General features: G+C 42.4%; 1 protein-coding gene across 2 annotated transcripts in view; it reads right to left on the bottom strand.

Moving 5' to 3' along the window:
* Positions 1 to 5,412: 5,412 nt before the first annotated feature.
* Positions 5,413 to 18,390, bottom strand: part of LOC115172712 (runt-related transcription factor 3-like) — a 48,408-nt gene continuing 35,430 nt past the window's right edge. For both annotated transcript variants that reach the window (XM_029730406.1, XM_029730407.1), the window contains exon 5: positions 5,413 to 8,871. In XM_029730406.1, coding sequence (XP_029586266.1) covers positions 8,363 to 8,871 — 509 coding nt within the window. In that variant the 3' untranslated portion in view covers positions 5,413 to 8,362. The remainder of the gene's footprint in view (positions 8,872 to 18,390) is intronic.

Below are 18,390 nucleotides of genomic sequence, written 5' to 3'. Positions count from 1 at the left end.
TTGGGAAAATGTACATCAATTCACGAGGTGGAAAGAACCAATATCACCAGGAATAATAACCCCACCTTACCTCCACCGTTTGATAACATCTTTAAGTCCTGGTTCCAAAGTGGCATCATGAATTTTGAACATGTCTACTAGGATGGATCTCTAGTGTCATTCAATCAATTACAAGAAAGTTTTTTTGTTTCTGAATGTCAGTTTGTTTTGGATCAATTTTTTGCCTTAGTGTTTTGTTTGTGGATCCCTTTGTGAGAATGAATGTATGTGACTTTGTGTGTGTGTGTGTGTGTGTGGGGGGGGGGGGGGGGGGGGTGTATATTGACACTGCGAGAATAAACTTGACTGAGTTCTGAAGAAAATCAATCAAAAACATATTGAAAAAAAGTTATCTAGATGGATCTGATAGAGTGAGTATTTCTGTGAGTATTTTCTGAGTCGGTCCTTCGTCACTGATCCTCATGGGTCTCCGTCGTAACCGAGGTTTGGCTCCACAGAGAGTTCCTCCGCTGTGGGAACTGGATGGTGTGTGGAGAAACAGAGAACAGTCTCTGAAGAGTTACACTGTATGAGAAACTACCTTAACTGGGAGACTCACGCACTTTTCTTCTCCTTCCCTTCCTCTTTCTCTCTATCACATCTCTTTCTTTTCCCATCTCGCTTCCATATCTCTCTTCCATCTCTCTCACTCTCTGTCCCTCTTTGTCATTGAGTTAATCATGGTCCTCAGTGTGAGAAGGGATGCATCACGACTCTCGCCAGAACCCTTGGCCCTTACCGTTCTTGGTCGATCTGTGGGAACCTTGATTTTGGAAGGCAGCCGCTTTTCCCACCACCAGTCCAGTTAGAAAATAGACCCGGTCGTACTAAGCACCCAAATCAAACCGGTTCTAGCCCGCTTGCCACTTCTCACGAGTTCTGGGAGTAGAGGTCAGCAGCTCCAGAATAAGCTCTAATGGGTTTTGAATGCAGGTACCGCTGTGTCTGCTGCAGCATGGGATATTGAGTTCATGAGAAATGAGAGGGCTTTAATAATGATGTACTTTTTCCAAAAAAAGAGAAGTAAAATTTCTCCCTACTTTTCCCAGTTTATATGTATTTATAAATAGTGTTTCTCTTCTTCTCTAACTGAGAAACAGTCTTTTTTGTGTTGTATTACTGTCAACTAGCTGATGAGCTGATGATGAGTTTGAACAGAGTGGAAAAAGGGGACTTGGAAAAAACTTAAATACTGCAAAGGCAGGATGGAACCATGTACTACAACGTCATGTCGGTTTTACGAAACATATGAATGTAATGTCTGTATTAACTGATGTTCCCAATGGCTTCGATTGTTTCTGTGCACGCCTGCATTTTGGTGTTTGCGTACCGGTGTGTTTGATTGCTTACTGAAGAATACATCTCCCACTCCCCTCATTCTGTAAGACCATTCATCAAGCCATCTTCGACTTCCATCACATTCATTAAACTTTGAGTGTGTTTCCCGTCTTCCCGGAGAGCTACAGTTTAAAGAAGAGGGCAGCAAAAAAAACTCTTCTTGTATGTCTATGACAAAGCCAAACCCAGATGGGAGTTCCTCTGGTCCCCACATGTGAAGCACAGAGTCAATCTCACAGAGTGTGTGAAGACAGCTGGAAAATTCCCCAGAGCTCTGGCTAATTGAAAGCTTATCGTCTTCTCTTTGTATTTTCTGAGCCGTGGGGGAGCGGTGTGGAAGGACACTGGCTCTGTGATGAGACTAAAGGAAATGGATGGTAATGTTTAAGACAGCACAGATCTGTCATACACTGTGAAGTGGAGCTCAGGTTCTCTGTGTGAGAATCCAACCGGTGTGAGATCTGTCAGCGGGGATTCTGAGTTAATTGAATGCAGTGTGTCTCGTGCCTGCGTGTGTGCATCCTGAGGCTTTGTTGCCTTGCCAAGACTGACCCCACAGAAGGCCCGATGCTGAGACTCATGAAGGAGAGAATAGAAGAGGAGAAGAAAAGAGATGACAGGGTAGGTGGGCAGGAGAGGAAAGAGGTAAAAAGGAATAGAGAGAAAGTAGCATAGGAGGGAGGGAGAAAGAAAGGAGGACAAACCTTTTCATGGAATCTCAACAGGTGGGATTAGTTTAAGAGTGAGGGATTGTGGGTATTGTATTTCAAGTTAACCACAAAACTCATTTGATACCAGACCACCCTACGAGAGAGAGATCTCAAGTGTTTAATCCTGTGGGCAGACCTCAAATGAGCTAAATAGATGCCATCAGCAATGCATAAATTAACACCCAATCTTACAGTGGAAAACAACGCTGACATTCCTAATTTTTGCTCTTTTGTTTTTTAACAAGTGACAACTTGCTGATGTGTTTTGCGCAGAGGATGCCAGGGTGGTATCGGATTCCTGGGACGTGCTCTATTTACGCCTTGGATACAGCCGTGTTGACAGATGTGGCGTTTTGCGAGGCACTGAGAAGTGTGGGTAATTTGCCAGTGAGTGGCATACTGATGGGAGACTGGGGGATAATGAAGAGGGAAGGCTTGGGTAACCACCACTTAGATGATGATGATGATAGAGAGAGAGAGATAGAGAGAGAGAGAGAGAGAGAGAGGACATGGTATACAGTCTATGGTATTTACGGCTCTGAGCCTAAGAGAGTATTGGATGAGAACGGAATTTGCCAGAACGGAATAAATTGGAATGGAGTGGGTTTGATTGAACATTCGTTCCCTTATACTGTACCCATTAGTCTGTTGAGGTGATCCTGTTTGTATTTCTAGAGGTGAATTATAGCATGTGCCTACGTGTTTACATTGTTCACTTTCAATACCTTCCCTCTTGCTAATCATAGAGGTATTTACAAGTGAAACTTTTCAATATTGAATGTCAGAATTGCAGTTAATGCCTAAACTTAACCTTAAACACTTAAAAATTTGACATTTGGTGCAAAAGGTTGCATGTTCGAATCCAGCGATAGAAAGTTGTTTTTGAGATTTTAGTTTTAAGCCTATCCCAAACCTCAACACTAACAGTGAGGGAAAAAAGTGTTTGATCCCCTGCTGATTTTGTACGTTTGCCCATTGACAAAGAAATGATCTGTCTATAATTTTAATGGTAGGTTTATTTGAACAGTGAGAGGCAGAATAACAACAACAAAAAATCCAGAAAAACACGTCAAAAATGTTATAAATTGATTTGCATTTTAATGAGGGAAATAAGTATTTGACCCCCTCTCAATCAGAAAGATTTCTGGCTCCCATGTGTCTTTTATACAGGTAACGAGCTGAGATTAGGAGCACACTCTTAAAGGGAGTGCTCCTAATTTCAGTTTGTTACCTGTATAAAAGACACCTGTCCACAGACGCAATCAATCAGATTCCAAACTCTCCACCATGGCCAAGACCAAAGAGCTCTCCAAGGATGTCAGGGACAAGATTGTAGACCTACACAAGGCTGGAATGGGCTACAAGACCATCGCCAAGCAGCTTGGTGAGAAGGTGACACAAAAGAACTGTCAATCTCCCTCGGCCTGGGGCTCCATGCAAGATCTCACCTCGTGGAGTTGCAATGATCATGAGAACGGTGAGGAATCAGCCCAGAAGTACACGGGAGGATCTTGTCAATGATCTCAAGGCAGCTGGGACCATAGTCACCAAGAAAACAATTGGTAACACACTACGCCGTGAAGGACTGAAATCCTGCAGAGCCCTCAAGGACCCCCTGCTCAAGAAAGCACATATGCATGCCCGTCTGAAGTTTGCCAATGAACATCTGAATGATTCAGAGACCAACTGGGTGAAAGTGTTGTGGTCAGATGAGACCAAAATGGAGCTCTTTGGCATCAACTCAACTCGCCGTGTTTGGAGGAGGAGGAATGCTGCCTATGACCCCAAGAACACCATCCCCACCGTCAAACATGGAGGTGGAAACATTATGCTTTGGGGGTGTTCTTCTGCTAAGGGGACAGGACAACTTCATCGCATCAAAGGGACGATGGACGGGGCCATGTACCATCAAATCTTGGGTGAGAACCTCCTTCCCTCAGCCAGGGCATTGAAAATGGGTCGTGGATGGGTATTCCAGCATGACAATGACCCAAAACACACGGCCAAGGCAACAAAGGAGTGGCTCAAGAAAAAGCACATTAAGGTCCTGGAGTGGCCTAGCCAGTCTCCAGTCCTTAATCCCATAGAAGATCTGTGGAGGGAGCTGAAGGTTCGTGTTGCCAAACGTCAGCCTCGAAACCTTAATGACTTGGAGAAGATCTGCAAAGAGGAGTGGGACAAAATCCCTCCTGAGATGTGTGCAAACCTGGTGGCCAACTACAAGAAACGTCTGACCTCTGTGATTGCCAACAAGGGTTTTGCCACCAAGTGCTAAGTCATGTTTTCCTTCATTAAAACGCAAATCAATTTAAAACATTTTTGACATGGATTTTTCTGGATTTTTTGGTTGTTATTCTGTCTCTCACTGTTCAAATAAACCTACCATTAAAATTATAGGCTGATAATTTCTTTGTCAGTGGGCAAACGTACAAAATCAGCAGGGGATCAAATACTTTTTCCCTCACTGTAAGTTAACCATTAGGAGATAATGCCTAACCTTAGGATTTAGGAGTTAATGCCTAAACCTAACCCTAACTGTAACGTCTGCTTCCAGCTCACACTCTCAAACACGTAGATCCCCTGAACACAGCTTACTCTCCAGATCCCAATCACCTGAATTCTGATCACCTGTTCACACACCTGTATGTCATTATCACACACTATTTAGTTCAGTTCTTTGCACCCCATCATTGTGAGGTATTGTTTGTTTTGTAACATGTCTAGTCGGAGCTCTGGTTTCCACCGTAATTTACTCCTCCCGTATATAATAGTTTTGGTCTGCCTCACTAACGCCGCCTATTCCCTGCCTGTACTTTAGCCTATCGGATTTCCTGTTATCAACCTATTTCCTGATCTCCTGGGCGACGTAACTAGCCTTATCCCTGCCTGTACTGTTGCCTTTTTGGACCCCCTGTTGCCTTTTTGGACCCCCTGCCCCTGGACCCAGCTACCTGCCTCCTCCTGTGGTCCTTTACAAATAAACACCTGCTGCACCCTGTGCTTGAAACCAGCTCTCTGTCTCCCCTCACGTTCATTTCACTAACCTTAAAAATTCAGAGCTAATGCCTAAACTTTGAAATTTGACGTTTGGAACAACTTAGAAATTTGGCGTTCGAGAAACTATTCTGATGTGAAACTGTGAGAGCTTGTTGTGAAGGATTTGGTCGTAAATATTTTGAGACCCCTAAAATATTGCTCAATGGTTCTATTATGCTAGAGAGTATTATTACTTATGTTGACATGGCCTAGATGTTCTCCTCATTAAGGGGAACTGATATACATGCATCATTTTGTCATATTAAAAACAACAATCCTGAGAAAAATCTGAAATTGATGTTTTTTAATTAAAATGATTAAAAACTACATTATCTGCACACTTTACAAGCACTTAATACAGAGTCTTTAAGGATATTACATGGATGAAAATTAAATTAACATATCAGCTTCAGACATACATGCTTAGAGCAAAATGAGTTAACATTATGGTATAACAAAATGAAGAGGAGGTTGTTTAAAAGAAACATTAAAGAAAACATAAGCTTTGCGCTTTTCTATCCAACATAAAATAAAATAAAATGTAATTGTACAATTTGACCTCCCTGTTTTGCAAATGCCTCATGATTTACACACAACCTCTTAAGAGTTATGGACATTTTATCAACAGATAATGGAAACCAACCGAGACATTTTGTGTAAAACAACAAATCCAAACCCTCAATGTAACAATATTACAGGCCTTTCTTTGGTTTTGATATAACCATATGATATCAGGTACATCTTTGATTTCTCATAGCTGCATGAATTTTGCCCAATCTAAAGCCTTCAAACCCAAAGGGGTGGGCAGGAACACAGTGATTATAAGAACATGCTATTCTTTCCCTCTACTCCCCAAGAGTTAGAAATGCATCTTTACATAATTGATTGTCTTCAACTAAAATAAGGCATAGGGTAGTAGATTTGTCAATAGGGTTAGCTTAACTTTTTTCTGAGCTACAAATGCTAGCAATATTTTTAGTTTTTTAATGTATGAGCTCAAAGATTGGGGGTCGCTAAACCAACCCTAATTGGTATAATATCTGCTCTTAAGAAGCCCCAACAACTCTCCTCCTCCTTTTCACCAAAACACCTCCATTTCTTAACATGGCACACCTGACACAATGAATGAAGTGGCTCAGCACAGCTCATACAAAAAATATGCTCTGTCCTGACATCTGAATCCTGTGCAGTGCCCTGAGCTGCAGGCACTAATGATCAGTAAATTACAATAGGAAGGAGAGAAAACACGTTCAGAAAGGCTTCAAAGGACTCACAGCTCATGCAGAACAAAGGGACCTGTGCACAACAAGGGCTTGTTTTTAGTTAGGATTGCCCTTGGTGTTGGTAAGAGGATCCCACTTTGAACCCCCTCTATCTTCATCCCTACTCTCTGTGTCCCCCTGGGGTGGGAAAGGCCATAGGGTCTGTGAGAATGTGCACAATCACACCTGTAGCACAGAAAGCACAGGTGTATGTGTGTGTGTGTGTGTGTGTGTGTGTGTGTGTGTGTGTGTGTGTGTGTGTGTGTGTGAAAATCAGCCCACTCCATCTCTACTGTTTAGTTAGCCACTTCAGACATGCCAATGTGGTTTGAGATTAAGCCAATCAAAGTCTGAGGTTTCAGTCATTCTTCATACAGGTTAGTATCTTTGTTTGATAAACAAAGAAACAACATCTGCATAGCCACATAATGTGGGTTGTGTGACTTATGTATTTATTTTCTTCTTTAAAAGAGTGGAAAAAATGTGAACTCAAGGAGGCTGGGGGCTGGTGATTGGGCGACTGTTTAAGGGGGAATCTTATAAATAATGTGATCGTTGGATTTAATGTTGGGATCTGTGCTTCTAATGGTTGAATATCATGAATGTTTTTAGTGCATCGAAGCTACATTGAAATACAAAATAATAACATTAAAAGTTTAGTTTTTTTTCATAATTTAGAAGAAATATATTACACAAATTCAAATTTTATATTAAACAACAAATAAACAAAATATTTATATAAAAAAGATAAGGTAGAGAGAAATGCTAAATGTTTTTGGGCATAAGTGAACATTTTCTCAAATTTGGCTCAAATAAATATAAAAAAAGTAAACTGTATTATCTAGTTCAGACATACTACACTAGAACAGTTTGCAGACACAATGAAGAAATATATAGGCCTACCATAAGTAAAAATAAAGACAACAGTCCAAGAAACTAAAAAGACAGGAATCCATAAAATTCCTGCTTAAAAAAACCCTCTTCTCTGCTAAAGTTCTGGACAGTCCTCAGAATATCAGCTATTGTTCTGCTACATAGATGATCAATACATTAACGACTTTACAGGGGAGTTTCACTCAAATACATAATGTTGTTCATTTTGAATAAGCATTGCTTACTGTACCTCCAAGGACTGATCCATCCTAGTATAGATAATAAATGCAATTTTCAAGCAATACATAACTACTTTGAGACGATGGATTGTTCTTGATGATCTTTCATGGACTGATGGATGAATCTCCAAACCGCTCACAAAATAAAAGCTTCAGGATCAATTGACATGTATACATTAGCAATACAGCCACAAGTCATCTAGGGCAGGTTCTGAGTCTTGTGAAGCAAACATCCTGTTTGACTTCTGTTTTCACATAACAGTCAAAGGCCGTTGAGGCAGTACAGTCACTGTTCTGGATGTTTAGCTCGTAACGCGAAGAAAGGTATCCCTCATCTGAGGGATAAGGATAGTTTTGGTCTCGTTGGCTGATTAGCCACAATAGCACTTGCATTTTTACCGTTCATCAGCTGCATAGAATGAATGGATGTGAAAGTTTTGCCTTTTCATAGTCTATGGTATGCATGTTGTACCTGTTTTTCAGAAGAACCTGATACAGTATATTACTATGGCTTATTTGTTCTAACACCATAACATCTATTTACAGTTATTTTGCAGTTCTTACTCATCAATTGAAAATAATGAGATTTGTATGGCTTTCAGAGTCTCAGAGAATAGTCCCTGTCACAGTGCAGGGTGTATCCATGGCTTTCATAAAGGCCACCTCTGGCCATGGCATTCTGACAGACATTGAATGTCTTTGGTCAACTAGGAAAAGGGAACGAAGCGAGTGCAGGATAAATAAAAGACAAACATGCAACATTTATTTTTGGGGGAAGGATTCATCTTTTTTTGTTCATTTAACTTCTTTACTTTTGCTTTCTCTCTCTCTTCTCTGTCCTACATTTCCTCTAGCTGTCTAACAGTCAGTAGGGCCTCCAGACAGATTCGTCCATGCGTCCAGACCCACTCATGGTCGTAGGGGAGTTGCTGTGGCTACCATCTGCCTCCACCCCCTCGCTCTGGTTGCTCAGGCCCTGGATTATCAGGCTGTTGCCAACTCCAGAGGCTGAGGCCCCCGAGCAGGGCAGCAGGCGGCTGGGGGAGCGCTCACCCCCGGTCCCGCCCGGGCCCACCATGGAGAACTGGTAGGAGCCGGACCCGGTGCCATAGTACAGGTGGTAGGGGGAGGTGTTGGACTGGAAGTGGCTTCCCTGGTTCTGGTTGCCTGGGTAGGGCGGGGGCAGGTAGGTGTGGTAGCGGGAGGAGGCAGACATTCCCGTCACACTGAGGCCCCCGATGCCCGTGCTGGAGGGGTTGGCTGAGTAGGTGAAGGCCCCTGGGTAGTGCATACGTGGGTCTGAGAAACGGGGGTCAGTCAGCGGGGACAGAGAGGGGAAGGAGGTCCTCTGGGGGAAGAGATCAGCGGTGGGACCTGAGAGAGGGAGAGAGAAACAACACATTTGGTTTAGAGACTCCTGGTGCACATAGATATCATACATGACCCGCCCATGAAAATGTTTCAGAGTCAAAGTGAGATAGGGAGAGTCAGAATTCATTCCACTGACAGGAAGCTGTAGTAAAGTACCACATCCCCAACTGACAGTGTAGACCTACAACCCTGCAAACACTATCTAGCTAGAAGTAATGAACTGACAAATGTTTTGGTCAGTAACAGTCATGAAGCTGTGACAGCACATCAGCAAATAGATCTGTGAAGTTATGAGAGAGTCCTCCCCCTCAGCCTCAGAATACTCCCAGTCCTCCTACACAACCATTCCAGCTAAACCAGAGGAACCTACAGTAACATTATTCTCTGTTATTTCGAATAATTAAAAGAGGCTAACACTGACAGCTTGTTGTGCATTGTGGGCTGTTGTGTAACTCTACATAAATCACACTGAAGAGAGGGAACAGGAAACTACAGAGATAACCATCACATTCAGACACAAATAGGGGGAGGGAGGAAGAGAGCAGCCCGGTCTCATAGACTAGATGTTACATAGTATACGTAAATCCGAGACACTCGATTTAGTGTAATATGTTACATTTGGCATGGTTACATAAGACAGAAGGTTACTTAAGTCAAAAACGAAAAGAGGGTGGGTGGTTGGTTGGGGTGGATGCGTAGGCGTATAATGCGAACATCTAGCAACCCATAAGTTGCATGTTCGAATCTCATCATGGACAACTTTAGCAACTTTGCAACTACTTACTACTTTTTAGCTACTTTGCAACTACTTAGCATGTTAGCTAACCCTTGCCCTAACATTAACCATTGAACCTTACTCCTAACTTTAACGCTTTAACCTAACTTCTAATCTTAACTCTAACCTTAACCCTAGCTAACGTTAGCCACCTAGCTAATGTTAGCATTAGCCACCTAGCTAAAACTAGCCACAACAAATTGGAATTCGTATCATATCATACGTATTGCTAATTCGTAATATATTGTACGAATTGTAATTCTTATATCATACGAATTGCAATTCAGAACGTATCATACGACTTGTAATTGATAACATATCTGTCACGCCCTGACCTGAGAGAGACGTTTTGTTTCTCTATATTGGTTAGGTCAGGGTGTGATTTGGGTGGGCATTCGAGATTTGTAGTTCTTTGTTCTATTCTATGTTTTCTATTTCTATGTTGTCAGGTTCTAGTTTTGTATTTCTATGTTGGGTTTTGTTTGGGATGATCTCCAATTAGAGGCAGCTGGTCCTCGTTGTCTCTAATTGGAGATCATACTTAAGTAGGGGTTTTTTCCACCTGGGTTTGTGATGGACATCCAGAAATGAATACATACCAGGGGTTGGAACTGGTTCAGGAAACCGAAAAGTATAAAATAACAAAGATTTTCAAGTAACAGAAACAGAACCTGGAACAAAACTGATCCATACTGTTCCAGAAGAGAACAGTTATTTTAAAAGCATGGGAAATAATGTTAATAATGTTCTTTAAAGTTCCAGGATTTTTTTCTAGTTCCAAAACAAAACACAAAAGTGCCTATGCATTGCCTTTACTCTGTCACTCAGAAACTTGTTCCAGTGTGTGTCTGCAAGCTAAAAATATTTGCCTGTGTGTGTGCGTGTTTAGGCTACCTCCCCTCCCCCGCTCCGACGCATAGGCTGCGGTACTGATGTTACAAGCTTGATTCAGAAGATAGGGACAGAGATTTTAATTAGCTAGAAAAGAATGGATTAACTCTTTCAATGCTAGTTAAGGATACTACAGGCCTAGTTATCACGTTTCAAGTTGGATTTATTAACTACAAAAAGGTAAGATGTGTTTTTAATTCTGCTACTGCACAACACACACAAGCTTGTTAGCTAGCTAGCTCAAATGACATTCAAAGTACCTCCATTGAAGCCACTCCTCCTAGGTATAATTCTGTGGACCTAATTCAGATAATCCATGTCATAACAAGATGCCCAGCGCTTCAAGCCTCGTCCTCAACTCTCTCTCGCTCTCTCCCCACCCGCAAAATGGCAGTCACATGTTGTGCCATAGGCTACACTGTCCATTATGCGTGTAAACAACTAGCCTACTCTATCCATACTGATTGGTGAAGTAATTCAATGAGCTAAATGTAAAAAACGGTTGATTTCACAGGTTCAAAAAGAAACAGAAAAAAGCGATATAAACCGGGAACTTTTTTTGGGGTGTGAACCGGTTCAGAACTTCGAACCGGTTCAGGGTTCGAACGGGACGAAACAAACAAAAAAAATTGTCATTCTGTTCAGAATGCAATGATTGGAAAATTATTTAGGTTCCAAACCCTGATATGGAGTGTCTCGGATTTACGTACAGAATAGTACGAAATGCTCTGAGACCAAGTTGGTGAAAAAGAGTGGTAGAGAGAGAGAAAGAAAGAGACAGAGTCAGAGAGAGAATGTGTGTGTTCTATGTATTTGTGTATTTTGTAAAAGTAACCAAACCGGATCAATGTCACAGACCAGTCAGTGCTAATCTATCCTGAAGTGTAGTCGCATAGGTAACACAGTACACAAAAGCCAGCTGTTTTGAGTCAAATTTCCCAGCCACGCATTCCCTAATTTATTCAACTGACAGAGGAAATTCAGATCATGCTCAAGTGTTTGACTCTGCAGTTTTCCTCGCTGGGATTTGGAGCAGCTCCTGTCACCAGTTTATTTCCTTAAGCACAACACCATACTGCCCCACAAAAACCAAGGCATGACTGCAGGGTTAGGCTGATCTGGCAGTTCTTTCCAAACACAACATGAGCTGTGTGTGTATATGTGTCTCAGTCTTCTCATACATCTGCTGCCACCTACTGTACTGTAGTATCTGGGTTTGATAGGCACACAAGGACAGATGAGGACATGACTGCACACACCATGCACTTAATGTATGCACCTATGCCTTCAGCTAGTCTACCTGTTGAATCAGACATAGTTAACCCATAAAGGACCCACTGGGCACAGACGTCAGTTCAACGTCTAGTTTTGATTTACATTTGGTTGAGTTGTCAACGTGAAATCAACAAAAAATGTCGCCATGTCATTGGATTTAGGTTAAAAGTTGGGTGAAAAAATATGAAATTCCCTTATGTTGATGACTTGATGATCACATAGATTTTAGGGGGTTGAAATTATGTTGAAACAACATTGGCTCCACTTACAATTACCAATATTGACAATAGTGACAGCATCAGCTGATTAATGTGACAGACAAACATTTGATTAGTTTTTTTTATTCTTCATTCTGTGTGATGTAGGCTTCCGTAAACCAATAAACGGCAGTTTAATATCGCTCTATTGATCAGTTTAATTTCTCTTTGGCAGGCAGTCAAGAATGAAGGTTTGCTCAGGGTGCGGCAGTCAATCACCTAGTGGAGAAAGTAGGCCAACGGGAGCCATAGAACACCTGATAACTGTCACTCATCTCTGAGTCCTGTCTGACTGGTTTGTTGTTACTGTAGCCAGGGTTTTGGAATAAGAAATATATGTTTTATAATCAGAATTCTGAGACTTTTATTATAGTGTCACCATTTAGACTTTATGTCTGGGACTTTTATTCTGACATTACTTTTCCCCATGCTCACCTGCGCGGGGGATTCACCTGAGTCAATTATATGCTACAGCTACTACAGCTACTATTCGAATTAAACTATATAGAAAGGAACGTCATTGTAACTCGATTCTTTAGCAACGGGCCCTCACAGAAAGTGATAGATAATTAAGTCAATAAATGAGGGTTACATTACTACCTAAAACAGTTATAGTTGGCCAAGATTTTACAAGACGGGCGCAATTTGCATTGTAGCCTAATAGCATCTTGCCAAAGCTATGTTTCATTAAGTAGGCCAACTGTCGTTTCTGAAAACTGCAAGGGATGAAAAATATGAACGTTTGCCTATACTTTTTATAATCTTAAATTTGTCGCGCAGCAATTACTGATTAACCCCACGGAAAGCAGACACGTGGCCTTTGGTTACAGAGGCGTGCAACATGCAGGTGTGCCAGTTATTGTGAAGTGCCGTAAGTCTGCCCATCTTGCTATCTTGCAACTATATACAGTACAGTAGTAGTCCCTTCAATTCCCTATATGCAATTGCACACGGTTTAGTGCAGTGGAGGCTGCTGAGGGGAGGACGGCTCATAGTAATGGCTGGAAACAAGCAAATGGAACCGCATCAAACCATATGTTTGACGTATCTGATACCATTCCACAAATTCCGCTCCAGCCATTAGCACAAGCTCGTCCACCCCAATTAACGTGCCACCAACCTCCTGTAGTTTAGTGGCATACATTTTATCTAGATGTACTGTACATAGGCTAATGGGCTACATTATGTTCTGTCTGTTTGTAGCTGATTTTTTTGTATATAGGCAGTAGTGGCAGTTTGATACTGGGTAAGGTGGGAATGTAGGTATGCAATGTATGCTCTAGAATTTGTTTGACTTCCTTGTCCTGAGCGTCAGTGGCTTAAAGAGACATTGTGAAAACCAACAGGTGTGACGTGGTTCCTTGCCACACACACACACACACACACACACACACACACACACACACACACACACACACACACACACACACACACACACACACACACACACACACACACACACACACACACAGTCTAATTCCACTTGACTTGGTGTTGATGGGTACACTGTTAAAAAAAATATATACAGTACAAGTCAAAAGTTTGGGCAAACCAACTCATTAGAAAATAGTAAAAATAAAGAAAAACCCTTGAATGAGTAGGTTTGTCCCAACTTTTGACTGGTACTGTATATACACTTGAAGTCGGAAGTTTACATACACTTAGGTTGGAGTCATTAAAACTTGTTTTTCAACCACTCCACAAATTTGTTGTTAACAAACTATAGTTTTGTCAACTTGGTTAGGACATCTACAGTGTGCATGACACAATCATTTTTCCAACAATTGTTTACAGACAGATTATTTCACTTATAATTCACTTTATCTCAATTCCAGTGGGTCAGAGGTTTACATACACTAAGTTGACTGTGCCTTTCAACATCTTGGAAAATTCCAGAAAATGATGTCATGGCTTTAGAAGCTTCTGATAGGCTAATTGGCATAATCTAAGTCAATTAGAGGTGTACCTGTGGATGTATTTCAAGGCCTACCTTCAAACCCAGTGCCTCTTTGCTTGAGACATGGGGAAATCAAAAGAAATCAGCCAAGACCTCAGAAAAACAATTGTAGACCTCCATAAGTCTGGTTCATCCTTGGGAGCAATTTCCAAACGCCTGAAGGTACCATGTTAATCTGTACAAACAATAGTACACAAGTATAAACACCATGGGACCACGCAGTCGTCATACCGCTCAGGAAGGAGACGCGTTCTGTCTCCTAGAGATGAACGTACTTTGGTGCGAAAAGTGCAAATCAATCCCAGAACAACAGCAAAGGACCTTGTGAAGATGCTGGAGGAAACAGGTACAAAAGTATCTATATCCACAGTAAAATGAGTCCTATATCGACATAACCTGAAAGGCCGCTCAGCAAGGAAGAAGCCACTGCTCCAAAACCGCCATAAAAAAGCCAGACTACGGTTTGCAACTGCACATGGGGACAAAGATTGTACTTGTTGGAGAAATGTCCTCTGGTCTGATGAAACAAAAATAGACCTGAGTAGGCCATAATGACCATTGTTATGTTTGGAGGAAAAAGGGGGAAGCTTGCAAGCCGAAGAACATCATCCTAACCGTGAAGCACGGGGGTGGCAGCATCATGTTGTGGGGGTGCTTTGCTGCAGGATGGACTGGTGCACTTCACAAAATAGATGGCATCATGAGGCAGGAAAATTATGTGGATATATTGAAGCAACATCTCAAGACATCAGTCAGGAAGTTAAAGCTTGGTTGCAAATGGGTCTTCCAAATGGAAAATGACCCCAAGCATACTTCCAAAATTGTGGCAAAATGGCTCAAGGACAACAAAGTCAAGGTATTGGAGTGGCCATCACAAAGCCTTGACTTTAGTCCTATAGAAAGTTTGTGGGCAGAACTGAAAAAGTGTGTGCGAGCAAGGAGGCCTACAAACCTGACTCAGTTACACCAGCTCTGTCAGGAGAAATGGGCCAAAATTCACCCAACTTATTGTGGGAAGCTTGGCAATGCTACCAAATACTAATTGAGTGTATGTAAACTTCTTACCCACTGGGAATGTGATGAAAGGAATAAAAGCTGAAATAAATAATTCTCTCTACTATTATTCTGACATTTCACATTCTTAAAATAAAGTGGTGATCCTAACTGACCTAAGACAGGGAATTTTTACAATGATTAAATGTCAGGAATTGTGAAAAACTGAGTTTACATTTATTTGGCTAAGGTGTATGTAAACTTCCGACTTCAACTGTATATATAGTGCATTCGGAAAGTATTCAGACCCCTTCCATTTTTCCAAATTCTTTTACGTTACAGCCATTTTCTAAAATTGATTAAATTAAAAATGTTCCTCATCAATCTACACACAATACCCCATAATGACAAAGGGAAAACAGAAATACCTTATTAACATATGTATTCAAACCCTTTGCTATGAGACTCGAAATTGAGCTCAGGTGCATCCTGTTTCCATTGATCATCCTTGAGATGTTTCTCCAATACAACTTGAATGGAGTCCACCTGTGGTAAATTCAATTGATTGGACATGATTTGGAAAGGCACACACATGTCTATATAAGGTCCCGCAGTTGAAACTGCATGTCAGAGCAAAAACCAAGCCATGAGTTCGAAGGAATTGTCCGTAGTGCTCCGAGACAGGATTGTGTCGAGGAAGGGTACCAAAACATTTCTGCAGCATTGCAGGTCCCCAAGAACACAGTGGCCTCCATCATTCTTAAATGGAAGAATTTTGGAACCATCAAGGCTCTTCCTAGAGCTGGCCGTCCGGCCAAACTGAGAAATCGGGGGAGAAGGGCCTTGGTCAGGGAGATGACCAAGAACCCGATGGTCACTCTGACAGAGCTCCAGAGTTCCTCTGTGAAGATGGGAGAACCTTCCAGAAGGACAACCACCTCTGCAGCACTTTACCAATTATGCTTTTATGGTAGAGTGGCCAGACAGAAGACACACATGACAGCCCGCTTGGAGTTTGCCAAAAGGCACCTAAAGACTCTGAGACTATGAGAAGCAAGATTCTCTGGTCTGATGAAACCAAGATTGAACACTTTGGCCAGAATGCACATCTGGAGGTAGCAAGCATACGGTGAAGCATGGTGGTAGCAGCATGATGTTGTGAAGATGTTTTTCGGCAGCAGGGACTGGGAGATTAGTCAGGTTCGAGGGAAAGATGAATGGAGGAAAGTACAGAGAGATCCTTGATGAAATATTTCTCCAGAGCACTCAGGACCTCAGAGTGGGGCAAAGGTTCACCTTCCAACAGGACAACAACCCTAAGTACACAGCCAAGACAATGCACGAGTGGCTTCGAGACAAGTCTCTGAATTTCCTTGAGTGGCCCAGCCAGAGCCCGGACTTGAACCCGATCGAAAATCTCTGGAGAGACCTGAAAATAGCTGTGCAGCGACATTTCCCATCCAACCTGACAGAGCTTGTGAGGATGTGCAGAGAAGAATACAGGTATGCCAAGATTGTAGCGTCATACCCAAGAAGGCTGTAATCGGTGCTTCAACAAAGTACTGAGTAAATGGTCTGAGTACTTATGGAAATGTTATATTTCAGTTTTTTCATTTTTAGTACATTTGCAAAAATGATAAAAACCTGTTTTTGCATTTGTCATTATGGGGTATTGTGTGAAGATTGATTTGGGGAAGAAAACAATTGAATACATTTTAGAATAATGCTGTAACGTAAACAAAATGTGGAAAAAGTGAAGGGGTCTGAAAACCTTCTGAATGCATTGTGTGTGTATATATATATATATATATATATATATATATATATCTTCCTTTATAATTGTCCCCTAACCCCACCACCCCTCCCCTAATTGGAGTAAACTAATGGACAACAACACTTAGGCTTCTACTTCCAGCTTACACATACTATATACATTTTACGGACACAGTATATTTTACAATAGTTATCTTTTGTTTGTTTTTAGTCCCATCCTTCAGCTACCTTCAACCCCTCCCAAGACAGGCTGTATTTGTGAAACAGCAAGCGCTTGCACGCCACAGCCCTGAGGGGGTAGGATGCTGAACTTGCGTGCCACAGTCTTGTTGAAATGTCTTACCCCTACGTCTGGAGAACTGGGTATATTTTCAGCAACAAAAAAAATCTGTTCCTTTGTAATTTCCACGGCTTATGCTTCATTTTTTCAGGGACACATTTATTTTCTGCAGTTGAAATTCTCTTATTTTTCGGATAAGGGGGGTGTGTGAGGAGGGTTAGGGGTCTGTTTCTTTTTCCAGAGTCTAGCAGGCCCCGGAGTCGGGCCCCGTATCTGATTTCACGCAAGGAAAATCCAAACCTTCAGCTGCTGTTGATTCGGGAGAAGTGGAGTCAGCCCAGCCCCCCCCCGTCTCTCTCTCTCTGTCTCTTCCCGCTGAATATATGCTTTAGGGTAGAGCTGGGATCTGTGGCACGGGGACTTGATGGCTCTAGTGGCTGTGGCCCACCCCACACATGATCTCTATTTAATTGTCGCCAGTTGAAACGTGTTGACTAAATTGTGGCGGGGACAGGCTCCTGTATTTCATCAGGGGAAACTCAACTGGACACTTATCAAAACACCTTAATGAGGTTGTGTTGTGTCACAACCTTGGCGGTCGGCCAGTGAGAGAGCACCCTCCACAACCGTTCCCCTCTCAGCAGTTCAGCAGCTCCCCCTAGAGGAAAGGGTTAGATAAACAACTCCATACTCACAAACAGAACCCCAGTTTTGCAATCTTCTTTTTCTATTCACCCTGTTTGCTACCCTAATCGACACACAGCCCCCTCCTCCTCTCTCTGCCGGATAGGTATAGACCTAGGCTCTGCCGCAGGACTGGGGAGGAGGAGCGGTGGATCTTTGGAACAGGGTCCTGATGGGGCCTAGCTGGTAGCAGGGGCCCACCCCACACATGATCTCCATTAGGCTCAGCTGAAACGTGTTGACTAAATTGCAGGGACATGAGAGGGGATGAACCCCAGAGGGCTGGCTGGCGCGGCCCACCGTCTGTGATGTTCCACTCTAAAAGTGGTGGCTTGGAATCAAGTTTTTTTTAAGAGAACACAGTGTTCTAGCGCGCTCCTTCCTATCCTTCACTACCCTACACCCCTCTCCTCCCTTTCGCTCACTCCCTTGCTTGTGTGCGCGCTCCCATATTGAGTTCTGCCACACAGCAGGGTGGGGGGAAACCTCTCTCTCTCTCTCTCTCTCTCTCTCTCTCTCTCTCTCTCTCTCTCTCTCTCTCCCTATACCTCTTTCTCTCTCCTTTCTTCTCTCTTCTCCTCTTTCTCTTTCTCTCCTTTTCTTCTTCTCTCTCTCTCCTCTTTCTCCTCTCTCTCTC

Source organism: Salmo trutta, chromosome 33 (genome assembly GCF_901001165.1).
Source record: "Salmo trutta chromosome 33, fSalTru1.1, whole genome shotgun sequence".
Classification (NCBI taxonomy): domain Eukaryota; kingdom Metazoa; phylum Chordata; class Actinopteri; order Salmoniformes; family Salmonidae; genus Salmo; species Salmo trutta.
The sequence above is the reverse complement of the archived record's forward strand: the minus strand, read 5'-3'. Positions and strand labels throughout refer to the sequence as shown.